The 17,686-nt window shown below is 37.2% G+C and overlaps 1 protein-coding gene across 1 annotated transcript; it reads left to right on the top strand.

The window, feature by feature from the left end:
- The first annotated feature begins 3,049 nt into the window (after window positions 1-3,049).
- LOC5564321 (apyrase) lies at window positions 3,050-4,881 on the top strand. Its single transcript, XM_001648629.2, has one exon. It carries the CDS (start codon window positions 3,108-3,110, stop codon window positions 4,764-4,766), a length of 1,659 nt encoding a protein of 552 aa, XP_001648679.1. The 5' UTR covers window positions 3,050-3,107; the 3' UTR covers window positions 4,767-4,881.
- The last annotated feature ends 12,805 nt before the right edge of the window (window positions 4,882-17,686 follow it).

The raw sequence follows: 17,686 nt of genomic DNA, 5'->3' as shown, positions 1-17,686 counted from the left end.
TCTCTCTAATAAAGGATCCCAGGCTCTTTATCAGTATGTTTACATCGCTCTTGCCTTTCTTGGTACTCACCGAGTACTTCTGAAGGTATGGGAGGACGAAGAATTGCCCACCGGCTGGTTGGATGGCCTCATCCGCCCTATCTATAAGAAAGGGCACAGACTGGAGTGTGTCAATTACAGAGGAATTACCCTGCTGAATTCGGCGTACGAAATTCTGTCGCGCATCCTGTTTAACAGACTGAGACCGCTCGAGGAGTCCTTCGTCGGCGAATACCAAGCTGGTTTTCGTGAGGGCCGTTCGACAACGGACCAGATGTTTAGCTTGCGAATGATCCTAGACAAATTCCGGGAGTATAACTTGCAGACTCACCATCTGTTTATTGATTTAAAGGCTGCGTACGACTCAGTGAAAAGAAATGAGCTTTGGCAGATAATGTCTGAAAATGGTTTTCCAGCGAAACTAATTAGGCTGATACGTGCTACGCTGGATGGTTCGAAATCAAGTGTTCGGATCGCAGACGAGGTGTCAACCTCGTTCGTGACGTTAGACGGATTGAAGCAGGGAAACGCACTTTCGAATTTACTGTTCAACATTGCACTTGAGGGTGCTATTAGGAGATCTGGCGTGCAAAGAAATGGCACTATTATCACAAGGTCGCACATGCTCCTTGGCTTTGCGGACGATATAGACCTGATTGGAATCGATCGCAGGTCAGTGGAAGAGGCCTTCGTGCCTCTGAAGAGGGAGACAGCGAGGATAGGCCTGACCATTAATTCTACCAAAACATGGTTGCAGGTAGAGATAGAGTCAGGCATGGTGGTGTAGGTGCTGAGGTAGTGTTTGATGGGGATGTGTTTGAAGTTGTTGAAGAATTTGTTTACCTTGGAACACGTCTTTTTTGTCGACATGTGACAACGACGTTTCCCGCGAAGTGAAAAGACGTGTTGCGGCTGCGAATAGGGCCTTTTACGGACTACGCAACCAGCTTAGGTCCCGCAGATTGCAAACAAAAACAAAATTCGCCCTGTATAAAACATTGATTCTTCCGGTGGCTCTCTACGGGAACGAAGCGTGGACGTTGAAAGAGTCAGACCGGAAAGCTCTCGGTGTTTTCGAGCGTAAAGTGCTGCGGACAATACTCGGTGGGAAACTCGAAAATGGTGTGTGGCGCAGACGCATGAATCACGAGTTGTATCAAGTGTACAAAGATGCGAATATTATCAATCGTGTAAAATACGGCAGACTTCAGTGGGCTGGTCACTTAGTGCGAATGTCGGAAGAAAGAATTGCGAAAACAATATTCAGCAGGGAACCAGGTAGAGGTCGGCGGCTTCGGGGAAGACCACGAATACGCTGGCTGTACGCAGTGGAAGAGGACCTGGTGACCCTACACGTTCGGGGCAACTGGAGAAGTTTCGCCCAAGACCGACGAAGATGGAGCTCTACAATACGCCCGGCAATGGCGTGATGCTATGCTGTAGCCATCAAGGTATCAAGGTAGGTACATCGCTCTTGTTTCTCCTTGACATTTCATCAAAACGTCTCAGATAATGACTACCTAGCCAAAAAGGTGCTTTCACTCGAGTATCAGTTATATTGCTGTGTGCGTTTGAAATGCAAATATCAAATGCGGGAACACCTAATGCGGTAAGATTTTCCACAAGAAATGCGATGCCAAAGATATATTTTTCTTGCTAGGGCGGCGGTGATTTGTACAAACGTTGCTAGGCGTCCTTCGAATGTTTTGTGTTACCGCATTTGAAGCACGATTAGTCAGGATTTGCATCTCAAATGCAAACAGCAATACATATTTTTGTCTACCGAACTGTCGAATAATTGTATCACTTATCAGCAATTACCTTTGAATAGACCATTCCGAGCAATCTAATCACTGTTGATAGCCGATTTGCAATCTTCTCACTTATCAGCTGAATCGACCGCCTTCTATATCGTTGCAGCTCCTCTGATGACGAAATTTTAGGCAAATTCACGAAATGCTTCAGTACTTTTGATCTCTCATACATTTATTGCTTGCGTACACGATAATGCGTTTTTACTCATTGTCTGTTTTTAAGATTATTAATTGCTTTTTAAAAATTAGTTGATCGGTGTTAAGTCAGAACGGATTTATTTTCAAAGATTTCAGGAAAATTTATTTGACGCATCCGGAATAGTTATATGTGTATATTTTTCTATAATATTGTATCTTATTTATTCGAAGAAGAAACATCCCGACCAGTTGATTACAACTGCGTTGTAACAGATTTTGTTACTCAGTTAGCGCGTTTTTTTTCTTACAAGGTATGTTATAATTTTGGCTGGTTGGTAGATAAAATAACAAAAATCATAACACAATTTCCTCTACACTAAACTAAATTGAAACAAAATATGTTTTAATTTAAACAAAAGTGTATCTCATTATGTTTTAAATAAAATACATAAAAATATAGCTCATTTTGTTATTTTTCATAACTGAAATATAACAAAGTTTGTTGTATGTAATTTTCCTATTTTTTGTAACAAATTGTGTTATAATTATGTTTTGAATCTAAACAAATTTGAAGCAGCTTTTGTTATTATAACTGTTTTTTTTCAATTGTGTTAAAATTTCCTCCTTCAATTCAAAGTGCTTCTAACAAAAATGAGACCAAATTTTATATTTGTAACAAATCATGATACAATTGTGCTACAATTTTGTTGAAATCGACTAGTCGGGATCTAAATCATCGGACAGTTTTTCACAAAGTCAATACATCGTTCTGCCCAAAAACCGACCAGTTTAAGATAAAAAATAACAGATATCTTAGTTTTGTGCGCAGAAAATGAGTAAACAATTATGAGGGTGCACGCATCTGGTTGAATCCAATTCGGTTTCCTATCACCAATCATCAAAATTAATAATCCGCTCCCTTGTAAACAACTTTGTTGCTTCGCTTACCCCGTTCAGTATTTCTACCCGGTCGAGCAGACACCGAGTGTTCTTATCAGCTGTTCGCCATATGTATTCATATGTGTCTGCCTTCCTCCGATTAGGTCAACCGCAGCGAGCAGTAGGCGACTCAGAACAGTTCGGCATCGCGTTCGGTTCGGTACGGATCGGTTCTGAATGGAGATGGCGCGGCTTACTGCGATGGTGGTTCTTTTGGCCATGTGCCATGCTGGTCTGGACGCAGCTACCGTCATAGATCGAAAGCGGGATGTGCTGTTTCCGTTGACGGTGATCCACTGGAACGACTTCCATGCCCGGTTCGAGGAAACGAATGTTCTGTCGACGAGGTGCGATGTGGAGGCGGGGGAGAAGTGCATAGGAGGATACGCCAGGGTGGTGTCGGCGGTGAACAGTTTGTCCGAGCAGTACAAGGAGCGCAATCCGGTGTTTTTGAATGCTGGGGATAACTTCCAGGGAACGTTCTGGTATACGCTGCTAAAGTGGAACGTGACGAGCTATTTTTTGAATTTGCTACCGGCGGATGCGGTGACGCTGGGGAATCATGAGTTCGATCATGGAGTTGCTGGAGTGGTGCCGTTCATGGAGACGCTTAAATCGCCGATCGTGGTGGCGAACATTGACGACAGCGAGGAACCGATGATGCAGGGGAAGTATAATAAGTCGGTGGTGATCAAGCGAGGTGAAAGGCAAATTGGTATTATCGGGGTGATACATCATTCGACGGATACTCTGAGTATGACGGAGCGGCTACGGTTTCTGGACGAGATTGAAGCGATAAATACGGAGGCGGAACGGTTGAAAGCGAGCGGAGTGAATATTATAATAGTTCTGTCGCACTGTGGAATCACTATTGATAAGAAGATTGCCGCGCAGTGTGCCGATGTTGATATCGTAGTAGGCGGTCATTCGCACACGTTTTTGTATAATGGATCGGCCGAGGGGTTCCCGGATGCTGCAGTGGATACATATCCAGTCGTGATACAGCAGACGAGTGGACGAAAAGTGCCGGTGGTGCAAGCTTCTTGTTTTACGAAGTTTGTTGGACGGCTGACCGCGTATTTTGACGAAGCTGGCAATCTGGTGGAATGGGAAGGAAATCCGGTTTACTTGGATGAGTCTATTCCTAAGGACCCTCGAATATTACAAGAGATGGTTCCTTGGAGAGAACAGGTTGATGTGCTTGCGTATAGGAATGTAGGCTCATCTCTGGTAGTGCTTTCGAAAGCCGAGTGTCGAACAGGTGAATGTAACTTCGGAAGCTTCGTGGCTGATGCTTTTGTAGATTATTACACTCAACGACCGGAGAATTCAAACGAGTGGACGTATGCCTCGATAGGAATCACAAACGACGGTGGAATGCGAACTTCGTTGAAGAAAGGAACCTTGACGTACGATGATATCGTAACAGCAGTCCCATACGAGAACACCGTTGATACTTTTGACATCCGAGGACAGTATTTGCTGGATGCTTTGGAATACAGCGCGAGCCGATTCAACTCAGCAGATGTGCTGCAAGTCTCAGGAATTCGAGTAACCTACAACATCACCCGGTCAGCTGGTAATCGGGTAGTTTCCGTAGACATCCGTTGTCGTGAGTGCAAGGTTCCACGATACGAGCCCCTCGATCGGAACAAATACTACCGAGTGGCCATAGCTGCTTGGATCGGTAACGGTGGCAACGGGTATACCATGTTCGGCGAACATCGCACTAATCCACGTATCGGACCCCTCGACATCGTTGTGCTGGAACAGTACGTAGCCAAGATGAGCCCGATAATGCAAGGGACGGACGGGCGGATCCGTGTCGTATCATAAAATCTAAACTTATTGCCCTAACCTTCAGAGCTTGGCGAAAAACTGTATTGCTATAGGTGTTAGTTTCCAACCTGAGTAAAGTGTGCATTAAAACAAACGGCGGGAAGTGAAGAAAGTTTCTCTTGTTTTTCTCGGTTGCACAGTGTTTTAGTTTGGTCATTTTGTGCATTTATTTGAGACCGTCTTCACCTTTGATCTGAGCGATATGGTTTGTTCCGAGAAGTTTCTTGCTATACTATAGTACATCTTTCGATGCAAAAAGTTTTATTATCAATCAAACATTGCATCACGCTATCTTTTCAAATAACACAAATATTCATAAATTACTCCTTTCAAGGGGTAGGTTAGGGCCCCTGGTGTTGGCGTAAAATGGTGCAGATAACCCAATTACAATAGAATCATATCTCAACTTTTGGCAGACGATAAAAACTTTTGTCTATAAGAGTCTAATCATTCATTTTTTTATTGAACAAATAATCTTAATTAAGCACAATGTGACCAATAACTTTTTGACTTTTCAAGATAAACATTTTTGATCGTTCAATTTTAGCAGCTACAAAAAAAAAACTTGCATTCTAGCAACTTTTAATTTTGACTCCGGGCCAAAGTCGAATGGTTTCCCTATATAATTTTCATAATTACTATCAACCATTCCTGAACCACAATCAAAGTGTATATAGTAAATCGCCTCTAAAATAGCAATCTTGAATCTTCAAACTTTAATCTTTAATCTTCTATCTTCAACCTTAATTGTCAATCTCTTAAATCTCTTTAAGGGGACACGGGAGACCGTGTTATTTTCCCTATTTTTCGTCTCACTCTAACAATAATCATCAAAACTTTGTGGAAGCAAATCTCGAGTTTTAGTGAACCGATGAAGCTGAAAATTTATCGGGTTGTGCACTACATATATAGAATCATAGTGATACATTTTCGCATCGATATATGGAGTGGTTCTTGAGATTTGCTTCTTGAAATGGATATGGTGATTATGATGACGTCCCGTGCGGCCTTAAGACTCAAGAATCCATCATTCAATCATCAGCAATCATCAAAAACGAAAAACCAATCCAGATAGCAAGTGTAATGCAATGATAGATTTTCTTGAGCATTGCTTAAATTTTGATAAAAAAAATGGTTTTGAAATTTTTTAAAACGATGATGGTTACTTTCCTCTTAATCTCTTCAATTTCTTCAATTTCTTCAATCTCTTAAATATCTTCAATCTCTTCAATCTCTTCAATATCTTCAATCTCTTCATTCTCTTCAATTGATTCTATCTCTCCAATCTCCTGAAAATCTTCAATCTCTTCAATTGATTCAATCGCTTCAATCTCTTTAATCTCTTCAATCTCTTCAATCTCTTCCTTTACTTCAATCTATTCAATCTCTTCATCTTTTCAATCTCTTGAATCTCTTCAATCTCTTCAATCTCTTCAATCTCTTCAATATCTTCAATCTCTTCCTTCACTTCGATCTTTTCAATCGCTTCAATCTCTTCAATCTCTTCCTTCTCTTTAATCTCTTCAAACTCTTCAATCTCTTCAATCTTTTCAATATCTTCAATTTCTTCATTCTCTTCAATTTATTCAATCTCTCCAATCTTCTCAAAATCTTCAAACTCTTCAATCTCTTCAATCTTTCCAATCCTTTAATTTCTTCAATCTTCAAATCATACATAATAAATCATAAATCCTGAATCCTGCATTCTGAATTCTGAATCTTGAATCTTGAATCTTGAATCTTGAATTTTGAATCTTGAATCTTGAATCTTGAATCTTGAATCTTGAATCTTGAATCTTGAATCTTGAATCTTTGAATCTTGAATCTTGAATCTTGAATCTTGAATCTTGAATCTTGAATCTTGAATCTTGAATCTTGAATCTTGAATCTTGAATCTTGAATCTTGAATCTTGAATCTTGAATCTTGAATCTTGAATCTTGAATCTTGAATCTTGAATCTTGAATCTTGAATCTTGAATCTTGAATCTTGAATCTTGAATCTTGAATCTTGAATCTTGAATCTTGAATCTTGAATCTTGAATCTTGAATCTTGAATCTTGAATCTTGAATCTTGAATCTTGAATCTTGAATCTTGAATCTTGAATCTTGAATCTTGAATCTTGAATCTTGAATCTTGAATCTTGAATCTTGAATCTTGAATCTTGAATCTTGAATCTTGAATCTTGAATCTTGAATCTTGAATCTTGAATCTTGAATCTTGAATCTTGAATCTTGAATCTTGAATCTTGAATCTTGAATCTTGAATCTTGAATCTTGAATCTTGAATCTTGAATCTTGAATCTTGAATCTTGAATCTTGAATCTTGAATCTTGAATCTTGAATCTTGAATCTTGAATCTTGAATCTTGAATCTTGAATCTTGAATCTTGAATCTTGAATCTTGAATCTTGAATCTTGAATCTTGAATCTTGAATCTTGAATCTTGAATCTTGAATCTTGAATCTTGAATCTTGAATCTTGAATCTTGAATCTTGAATCTTGAATCTTGAATCTTGAATCTTGAATCTTGAATCTTGAATCTTGAATCTTGAATCTTGAATCTTGAATCTTGAATCTTGAATCTTGAATCTTGAATCTTGAATCTTGAATCTTGAATCTTGAATCTTGAATCTTGAATCTTGAATCTTGAATCTTGATTGAATCTTGAATCATATGTACATCTACAATATTAAGTTAGAAATAATTAATCATAAATAAATATCATGATATTATGATTTTGGCATATATTTTAAACAGTAAAAGAGATACAAAAATGGCGTCTTTGACAAAGTTGTTCTACATTGTATTTTCTACACTTTCATGTCCATATTAATGTTCTGAAAAATATCATTTTAATCTTACTGCTTGGTGGATTGATCACCAATCTTTTTGCATAAAAAAATATTATTTAGTTTACCAAAAAACTTTTCGAAACCAATAATATCACTTAGATCAACAGTTTAGATACGAAATCGACAAATCAAACCACTGTGCCTTGCTAACCCATAAAGGGTCAGAAAGAAAGTTTTCCCTGAGCAGCGCCTGCTTCGATGGTGAAGCTTATCTCGCCTTTTGCCTTTATCACTCGCGGCGTTCTCGTTTGCCTTCATCATTGCGCGATAAAAAAAAGCTTCTCTTTTGCCATAGCAGATGACGGAAATTTGCACATCAATGAATCCATCAATTTGTCGTCATCCGTGAGGCAAATTAAAGTTCAATCAACCTTCGACGTCGTTTCGTTAAGACTTTGTTGTTGCCCTACTAGCGCTGTCGTTCGAGCTTAATTTTAATAATCTAATTGATTTTCCATACCACACAAAAAAGGCAGATCGAAGTCGTCGCGGGTTGCTGTGATGTTGGCTTCCTCGAGCGATACGCTTCAGTGGGTGGTTCTTTGATTTTTGTCTCCTCCTTCCTGGAAGTAGGCGACGCTTTTCCATTACACGATTAATTAGATAAATGTTGAAATTAATTAGAATAGCGCCATATGTGCTACTTATATTTATGTCTTCAATAAACCTGACATTAGAGTGCTAATGTTGTGCCACAGCTTTGGCTTGCATCGGTAGAATAAACTGAATTTAAATCTTGAAATGAAAAACTTTGATTTCGAATAAGAAAAAAAATATTGGATTTTATATTCGCTTAAAATTTTAAAGTTATATATCAATGGATTTGAGATTATGGTGTCATGATTTTGATTTCAAAATATTGAACTCCAGATTTCTATTCCGAATCCAATCCAATCCAATCCAATCCAAATCCAATCCAAATCCAATCCAAATCCAATCCAAATCCAATCCAATCCAATCCAAATCCAATCCAAATCCAATCCAAATCCAATCCAAATCCAATCCAATCCAAATCCAATCCAAATCCAATCCAAATCCAATCCAAATCCAATCCAAATCCAATCCAAATCCAATCCAAATCCAATCCAAATCCAATCCAAATCCAATCCAAATCCAATCCAAATCCAATCCAATCCAATCCAAATCCAATCCAAATCCAATCCAAATCCAATCCAAATCCAATCCAAATCCAATCCAAATCCAATCCAAATCCATCCAAATCCAATCCAAATCCAATCAAATCCAATCCAAATCCATCCAAATCCAATCCAAATCCAATCCAAATCCAATCCAATCCAAATCCAATCCATCCAAATCCATCCAAATCCAATCCAAATCCAATCCAAATCCAATTCCAAATCCAATCCAAATCCATCCAATCCAAATCCAATCATCCAAATCCAATCCAAATTCCAATCCAAATCCAATCCAAATCCAATCCAAATCCAATCAAATCCAATCCAAATCCAATCCAAATTCCAATCCAAATACATCCAATCCAAATCCAAATCCAAATCCCAATCCAAATCCAATCCAAATTCCAATCCAAATCCATCCAATCCCCAAATCCAATCCAAATCCTCCAATCCATCCAAATCCATCCAAATCCAATCCAAATCCAATCCAAATCCAATCCAAATCCAATCCAAATCCAATCCAAATCCAATCCAAATCCAATCCAAATCCAATCCATCCAAATCCAATCCAAATCCAATCCAAATCCAATCCAAATCCAATCCAAATCCAATCCAAATCCAATCCAAATCCAATCCAAATCCAATCCAAATCCAATCCAAATCCAATCCAAATCCAATCCAAATCCAATCCAAATCCAATCCAAATCCAATCCAAATCCAATCCAAATCCAATCCAAATCCAATCCAAATCCAATCCAAATCCAATCCAAATCCAATCCAAATCCAATCCAAATCCAATCCAAATCCAATCCAAATCCAATCCAAATCCAATCCAAATCCAATCCAAATCCAATCCAAATCCAATCCAAATCCAATCCAAATCCAATCCAAATCCAATCCAAATCCAATCCAAATCCAATCCAAATCCAATCCAAATCCAATCCAAATCCAATCCAAATCCAATCCAAATCCAATCCAAATCCAATCCAAATCCAATCCAAATCCAATCCAAATCCAATCCAAATCCAATCCAAATCCAATCCAAATCCAATCCAAATCCAATCCAAATCCAATCCAAATCCAATCCAAATCCAATCCAAATCCAATCCAAATCCAATCCAAATCCAATCCAAATCCAATCCAAATCCAATCCAAATCCAATCCAATCAATCCAAATCCAATCCAAATCCAATCCAAATCCAATCCAAATCCAATCCAAATCCAATCCAAATCCAATCCAAATCCAATCCAATCCAATCCAAATCCAATCCAAATCCAATCCAATCCAAATCCAATCCAAATCCAATCCAAATCCAATCCAAATCCAATCCAAATCCAATCCAAATCCAATCCAAATCCAATCCAAATCCAATCCAAATCCAATCCAAATCCAATCCAAATCCAATCCAAATCCAATCCAAATCCAATCCAAATCCAATCCAAATCCAATCCAAATCCAATCCAAATCCAATCCAAATCCAATCCAAATCCAATCCAAATCCAATCCAAATCCAATCCAAATCCAATCCAAATCCAATCCAAATCCAATCCAAATCCAATCCAAATCCAATCCAAATCCAATCCAAATCCAATCCAAATCCAATCCAAATCCAATCCAAATCCAATCCAAATCCAATCCAAATCCAATCCAAATCCAATCCAAATCCAATCCAAATCCAATCCAAATCCAATCCAAATCCAATCCAAATCCAATCCAAATCCAATCCAAATCCAATCCAAATCCAATCCAAATCCAATCCAAATCCAATCCAAATCCAATCCAAATCCAATCCAAATCCAATCCAAATCCAATCCAAATCCAATCCAAATCCAATCCAAATCCAATCCAAATCCAATCCAATCCAAATCCAATCCAAATCCAATCCAAATCCAATCCAAATCCAATCCAAATCCAATCCAAATCCAATCCAAATCCAATCCAAATCCAATCCAAATCCAATCCAAATCCAATCCAAATCCAATCCAAATCCAATCCAAATCCAATCCAAATCCAATCCAAATCCAATCCAAATCCAATCCAAATCCAATCCAAATCCAATCCAAATCCAATCCAAATCCAATCCAAATCCAATCCAAATCCAATCCAAATCCAATCCAAATCCAATCCAAATCCAATCCAAATCCAATCCAAATCCAATCCAAATCCAATCCAAATCCAATCCAAATCCAATCCAAATCCAATCCAAATCCAATCCAAATCCAAATCCAATCCAAATCCAATCCAAATCCAATCCAAATCCAATCCAAATCCAATCCAAATCCAATCCAAATCCAATCCAAATCCAATCCAAATCCAATCCAAATCCAATCCAAATCCAAATCCAATCCAAATCCAATCCAAATCCAATCCAAATCCAATCCAAATCCAATCCAAATCCAATCCAAATCCAATCCAAATCCAATCCAAATCCAATCCAAATCCAATCCAAATCCAATCCAAATCCAATCCAAATCCAATCCAAATCCAATCCAAATCCAATCCAAATCCAATCCAAATCCAATCCAAATCCAATCCAAATCCAATCCAAATCCAATCCAAATCCAATCCAAATCCAATCCAAATCCAATCCAAATCCAATCCAAATCCAATCCAAATCCAATCCAAATCCAATCCAAATCCAATCCAAATCCAATCCAAATCCAATCCAAATCCAATCCAAATCCAATCCAAATCCAATCCAAATCCAATCCAATCCAAATCCAATCCAAATCCAATCCAAATCCAATCCAAATCCAATCCAAATCCAATCCAAATCCAATCCAAATCCAATCCAAATCCAATCCAAATCCAATCCAAATCCAATCCAAATCCAATCCAAATCCAATCCAAATCCAATCCAAATCCAATCCAAATCCAATCCAAATCCAATCCAAATCCAATCCAAATCCAATCCAAATCCAATCCAAATCCAATCCAAATCCAATCCAAATCCAATCCAAATCCAATCCAAATCCAATCCAAATCCAATCCAAATCCAATCCAAATCCAATCCAAATCCAATCCAAATCCAATCCAAATCCAATCCAAATCCAATCCAAATCCAATCCAAATCCAATCCAAATCCAATCCAAATCCAATCCAAATCCAATCCAAATCCAATCCAAATCCAATCCAAATCCAATCCAAATCCAATCCAAATCCAATCCAAATCCAATCCAAATCCAATCCAAATCCAATCCAAATCCAATCCAAATCCAATCCAAATCCAATCCAAATCCAATCCAAATCCAATCCAAATCCAATCCAAATCCAATCCAAATCCAATCCAAATCCAATCCAAATCCAATCCAAATCCAATCCAAATCCAATCCAAATCCAAATCCAAATCCAAATCCAATCCAAATCCAATCCAAATCCAATCCAAATCCAATCCAAATCCAATCCAAATCCAATCCAAATCCAATCCAAATCCAATCCAAATCCAATCCAAATCCAATCCAAATCCAATCCAAATCCAATCCAAATCCAATCCAAATCCAATCCAAATCCAATCCAAATCCAATCCAAATCCAATCCAAATCCAATCCAAATCCAATCCAAATCCAATCCAAATCCAATCCAATCCAAATCCAATCCAAATCCAATCCAAATCCAATCCAAATCCAATCCAAATCCAATCCAAATCCAATCCAAATCCAATCCAAATCCAATCCAAATCCAATCCAAATCCAATCCAAATCCAATCCAAATCCAATCCAAATCCAATCCAATCCAAATCCAATCCAAATCCAATCCAAATCCAATCCAAATCCAATCCAATCCAAATCCAATCCAAATCCAATCCAAATCCAATCCAAATCCAATCCAAATCCAATCCAAATCCAATCCAAATCCAATCCAAATCCAAATCCAATCCAAATCCAATCCAAATCCAATCCAAATCCAATCCAAATCCAATCCAAATCCAATCCAAATCCAATCCAAATCCAATCCAAATCCAATCCAAATCCAATCCAAATCCAATCCAAATCCAATCCAAATCCAATCCAAATCCAATCCAAATCCAATCCAAATCCAATCCAAATCCAATCCAAATCCAATCCAAATCCAATCCAAATCCAATCCAAATCCAATCCAAATCCAATCCAAATCCAATCCAAATCCAATCCAAATCCAATCCAAATCCAATCCAATCCAAATCCAATCCAAATCCAATCCAAATCCAATCCAAATCCAATCAAATCCAATCCAAATCCAATCCAAAATCCAATCCAAATCCAATCCAAATCCAATCCAAATCCAATCCAAATCCAATCCAAATCCAATCCAAACCAATCCAAATCCAATCCAAATCCAATCCAAATCCAATCCAAATCCAATCCAAATCCAATCCAAATCCAATCCAAATCCAATCCAAATCCAATCCAAATCCAATCCAAATCCAATCCAAATCCAATCCAAATCCAATCCAAATCCAATCCAATCCAAATCCAATCCAAATCCAATCCAAATCCAATCCAATCCATCCAAATCCAAATCCAATCCAAATCCAAACCAAATCCAATCCAAATCCAATCCAAATCGAAATTCAACCAAAATGCGATCAAACCGATTTCACCATCCATTTGTCTGTGCTCCACTATCTGCACTGAAAACGATTCCCGTCGAGGATGCACCTGGGACGTGATTGCATGAAACACACGTTCCGAGTTTCTCACTTTGAGCAAACGTTGGAAATTTTCTTTTGTTTTCCCATTCCTCGTGGCCGTGCAGGTCTCAGTGATGCCTTCCTGAAGTCAAGTGAACCGAAAGCCGGTTTGCCGTCTGTGGTACTGAGATGGCATGGTACATTGCATCCTCAGAGCGGTGAATCCGAAATCTCAGAACTGCCAGGAGATGGAAGATAAAAAATAATAAATGTCGACGACTTCAAACCACGTGTCAGCCGTCACCCGTAGCCAATAATCCACCTTCAATCGGTTATCGTTAAGTTGTGCGGAAAGTGCAGAGGGAATTTACGATGAAACGATTATGTTCGATTACGAAAACTTAGAGAAAGGAAGTAATACGTACGTATATACAGACAAATTTCAAGATATTTTTTTTTTTCAAAAATTTCGGGATAATGAATATTTGTTCTGAAACTAATCAATATTTTCTAAAAACACATCAATTGCACTTTATAGATTACATTAAGGTGATTACTTTGTGTTTTTGATAACAGTCAGTCATGTGTTAATCAATTCAGACGTGTTGTAAACAACAAGATATTTTGCATAAAGAGAGAAAGCTCTCAGAGAGACTCGTTTTTTTTTCTCCGAAACTTTCTCTACTGATTGCAACTTCAGCTCAAACTCACGTGCAGGTGAGAAAAAGAGAGAGATTGGCTTTTTATTTTGATGGTTATTCGATTTCTATTATCCACGGCAACCACTCCTTGATTTGGTTGAAGATTCCACTGGAGAGCGGTATAACGGTGACCGAAGCACGTGTACTCGTCCGTTGGTAATGAGCGGCAAGAGGAGCAGTTCAATCTTTTGTTAAGCTTTCGAATGATGTTGTAAAAGATTTGTATGAGCGATAACGAATACGTTTGTTATAGCTCCTGGCATCCTAGTTTCTTTCATATTTTCTGCAAGATTTTGGGTAGATTACAGTGCTTCTTCGCTTTTGGCGAGGGTTGTTTTTTCTACCCGACCAGTGGATTACAACAAAATTGTAGCACAATTATATCAATATTTGTTACAAATAACAAGATAAATTTCAATTTTGTTAGAAGCAAATTGCGTTGATGTAGAAAATTATAACGTAATTAAATCAAAACCAGTTACAACAACAAAAGCTGTTTCAAATTTGTTTCAATTCAAAACATAATTATAACACAAATTGTTATAAAAAAATTGAGAGCAATCGCTTATAACTTATTTTGTTAAAATTCAGTTATGGGAAATTACAAAATGAGTTATATTTTTGTTTGATTTGAAACATAATTAGTTGCATTTTTGTTCAAATTATAACATAGGGTGCAGTGCTACTTGGGTCTTCCATGATTCACTTTGGCATGGGGTATTTTTCTCAGCCGAATCGTCTGAAATTATGCAATAAGAAGCACTCCAATACGACGCATATTATGGCCAAATATGAGCCCAAAAGTAAAAAACCCTACTGCCGAAGTGAATCAAAAGTGCCAAGAATAGGATCCGGCTCCCTATTTTGTTTCAATATTGTTTAGTGTAGAGGAAATTGTTTTATAATTTTTGTTATTTCAACTACTAACTAGCCAAAATTATAACATATTATGAATCCGGCATAAATAAGGACAAACATTTTTTTTAACCAATCTTCAAGCGTCGCTACTAATATTCAAATAGTGCACTATATTCATAAACATCGTAAGAATTCACCGCCACACTTAACAACTGATTTCGAAAAGCGGTGAGTTGAGGCCGCACTGGCGCGATCCGGTTTGGTGCCGGCGCGACAATATTTTGTTACAAAAAACGCGCTGACTGAGTAACAAAATCTGTTACAACTCTGTTGTAATCCACTGTACCTTTAATATTTAGCAGTATAAAACATTTCAGATTTTGGCAACATATAATTTTGACACCGGGCTAAAATCGAATGGTTATTTCATTATTCAATAATGAGTTTTCAATCTTCAATCTGTATTCTTCTGTATCATAAATCTGTATCATAAATCATAAATAATAAATCATAAATCATAAATAATAAATAATAAATAATAAATAATAAATAATAAATCATAAATCATAAATCATAAATCATAAATCATAAATCATAAATCATAAATCATAAATCATAAATCATAAATCATAAATCATAAATCATAAATCATAAATCATAAATCATAAATCATAAATCATAAATCATAAATCATAAATCATAAATCATAAATCATTAATCCTAAATAATAAATAATAAATAATAAATAATAAATAATAAATAATTAATAATAAATACAGTAAGGACCCGATTTTGTCAGCCCCTCGATGAATTTTAGGCTGACAAAATGGGGAACCTGACAAAATCGGGTCATTTTATTTTGTTCCTGTTTTTCAAATTTTTATGTTTTACATGGTTACATAGACTTTTAAGAGGGCGATGAACATGGGCGTAGCCAGTTTTTTTCAATCAGGGGCTCCCCCTCCCTTATATTGGTAATATCGATTTTTAACACTTAATAAAAGGCATTGTCATTGTCCCTTTTGGTTACGCCCATGCGTGCATGACATCAAACATCATCATCAATTTAAATGTAAACGTGATAAAACACGACGATAACAATTTTTTGACAAATTTAAAATAGGCTGACAAAATCGGGTCAAAAAGCTGACAAAATCGGGGGTAGATAAAATCGGGGGCAGACAAAATCGGGGGCTGACAAAATCGGGTCAGTACTGTAATAAATAATAAATAATAAATAATATATCATGAATCATGAATCATAAATCATAAATCATAAATCATAAATCATAAATCATAAATCATAAATCATAAATCATAAATCATAAATCATAAATCATAAATCATAAATCATAAATCATAAATCATAAATCATAAATCATAAATCATAAATCATAAATCATAAATCATAAATCATAAATCATAAATCATAAATCATAAATCATAAATCATAAATCATAAATCATAAATCATAAATCACAAATCATAAATCATAAATCATAAATCATAATGTTGTAATTAATCAGCGTTATGATGTAAAAATTGAAAGTAATCATTTGAATATCAAAAACAAAATCGTGGCTGCCCAATCTAGAATAAATTTTCAACTGGTGAGGTCGTTTCGTGCTTTTTCGATTTTTTGATAACACATTTTTTTACAAGTCCACAAGTCATCAAGTCCACAGGTCCTCAAACCTATAAGTCTATATCTGTGATTTTCCGTTATGAGGCAAGAATACCATATTGCATATTTTGCATATTTTTAAGGTCACTTGTTAAAAAATATAACTAATTGAAAATCACAAATCATAAGTTTGTTTTTTTGGCAAGTCTAAAAGTCGATAAGCTGACAAGTCATCTACGGCCAAATCATCTGAAAACTTCCGAACCGCCCTTCTTCAGAATTGGTTTGCTATATAATGAATTTTGATGCATCGCATGAGGCATTTCTAAATACATAGTTAAAGATGAAGTTTTATAGGGGTACTTGTTTTATAAGAAGGGAGGATTCCGCAGCACTCCCCTCGTAAACTTATGAAAAGTCCGATCGAATCCGTGTTTCCAAAAACTTGAAACCATTTGTGATCAATCCTGAAAAACAAATTGAACGTCGTTAAAAGACGATTTTTGAAATTGATAATGTTGTTCAAATATGGCGTCACGCACGTAAGTGTTGAAAATCTATCGCACCCTAAACTGTAAAGAATATGCTTATAATTTTAAATTGTATTGGATATTGTATAAGAGACCGGGTAATTCATCCAAGCGATTTCTCAGATATCATGGAGTAATGATCAACAACATTTATTATTTATTTATTTTGTTTTACCTAAATTAGCTTGATAAAACCTCGCCAACAACATTTCGCCAACTCACTCGGTTCATGGCCGCTTTACTCCATCCTCGACTGTGACCCACGCTCTCCAGGTCCTGGTGCACCTGGTCAATCCACCTAGCTCGCTGCGCCACACGCCTTCTTGTTCCGACCGGATTCGTAGCGAACACCATCTTTGCAGGATTGTTGTCCTGTAGTCTTGCAACGTGCCCTGCCCAGCGCACCCTTCCGGCTTTCGCAACCTTCTGGATACTGGGTTCGCCGTAGAGCCTAGCGAGCTCGTGGTTCATTCTCCGCCGCTACACACCGTTCTCCTGCACTCCGCCAAAGATAGTACTAAGCACCCGACTCCCTGCCCCCCACTGTTCCTACGCACAAATGACAAATGACAAATGACAAATGACAAATGACAAATGACAAATGACA

The sequence above is a fragment of the Aedes aegypti genome, chromosome 3 (assembly GCF_002204515.2).
Source record: "Aedes aegypti strain LVP_AGWG chromosome 3, AaegL5.0 Primary Assembly, whole genome shotgun sequence".
Classification (NCBI taxonomy): Eukaryota; Metazoa; Arthropoda; class Insecta; order Diptera; family Culicidae; genus Aedes; species Aedes aegypti.
The sequence above is the reverse complement of the archived record's forward strand: the minus strand, read 5'-3'. Positions and strand labels throughout refer to the sequence as shown.

Excerpts from the sequence above, each read along its gene's own strand:
- LOC5564321 (XM_001648629.2), top strand. The coding sequence starts at position 3,108 with ATGGAGATGGCGCGGCTTACTGCGATGGTGGTTCTTTTGGCCATGTGC.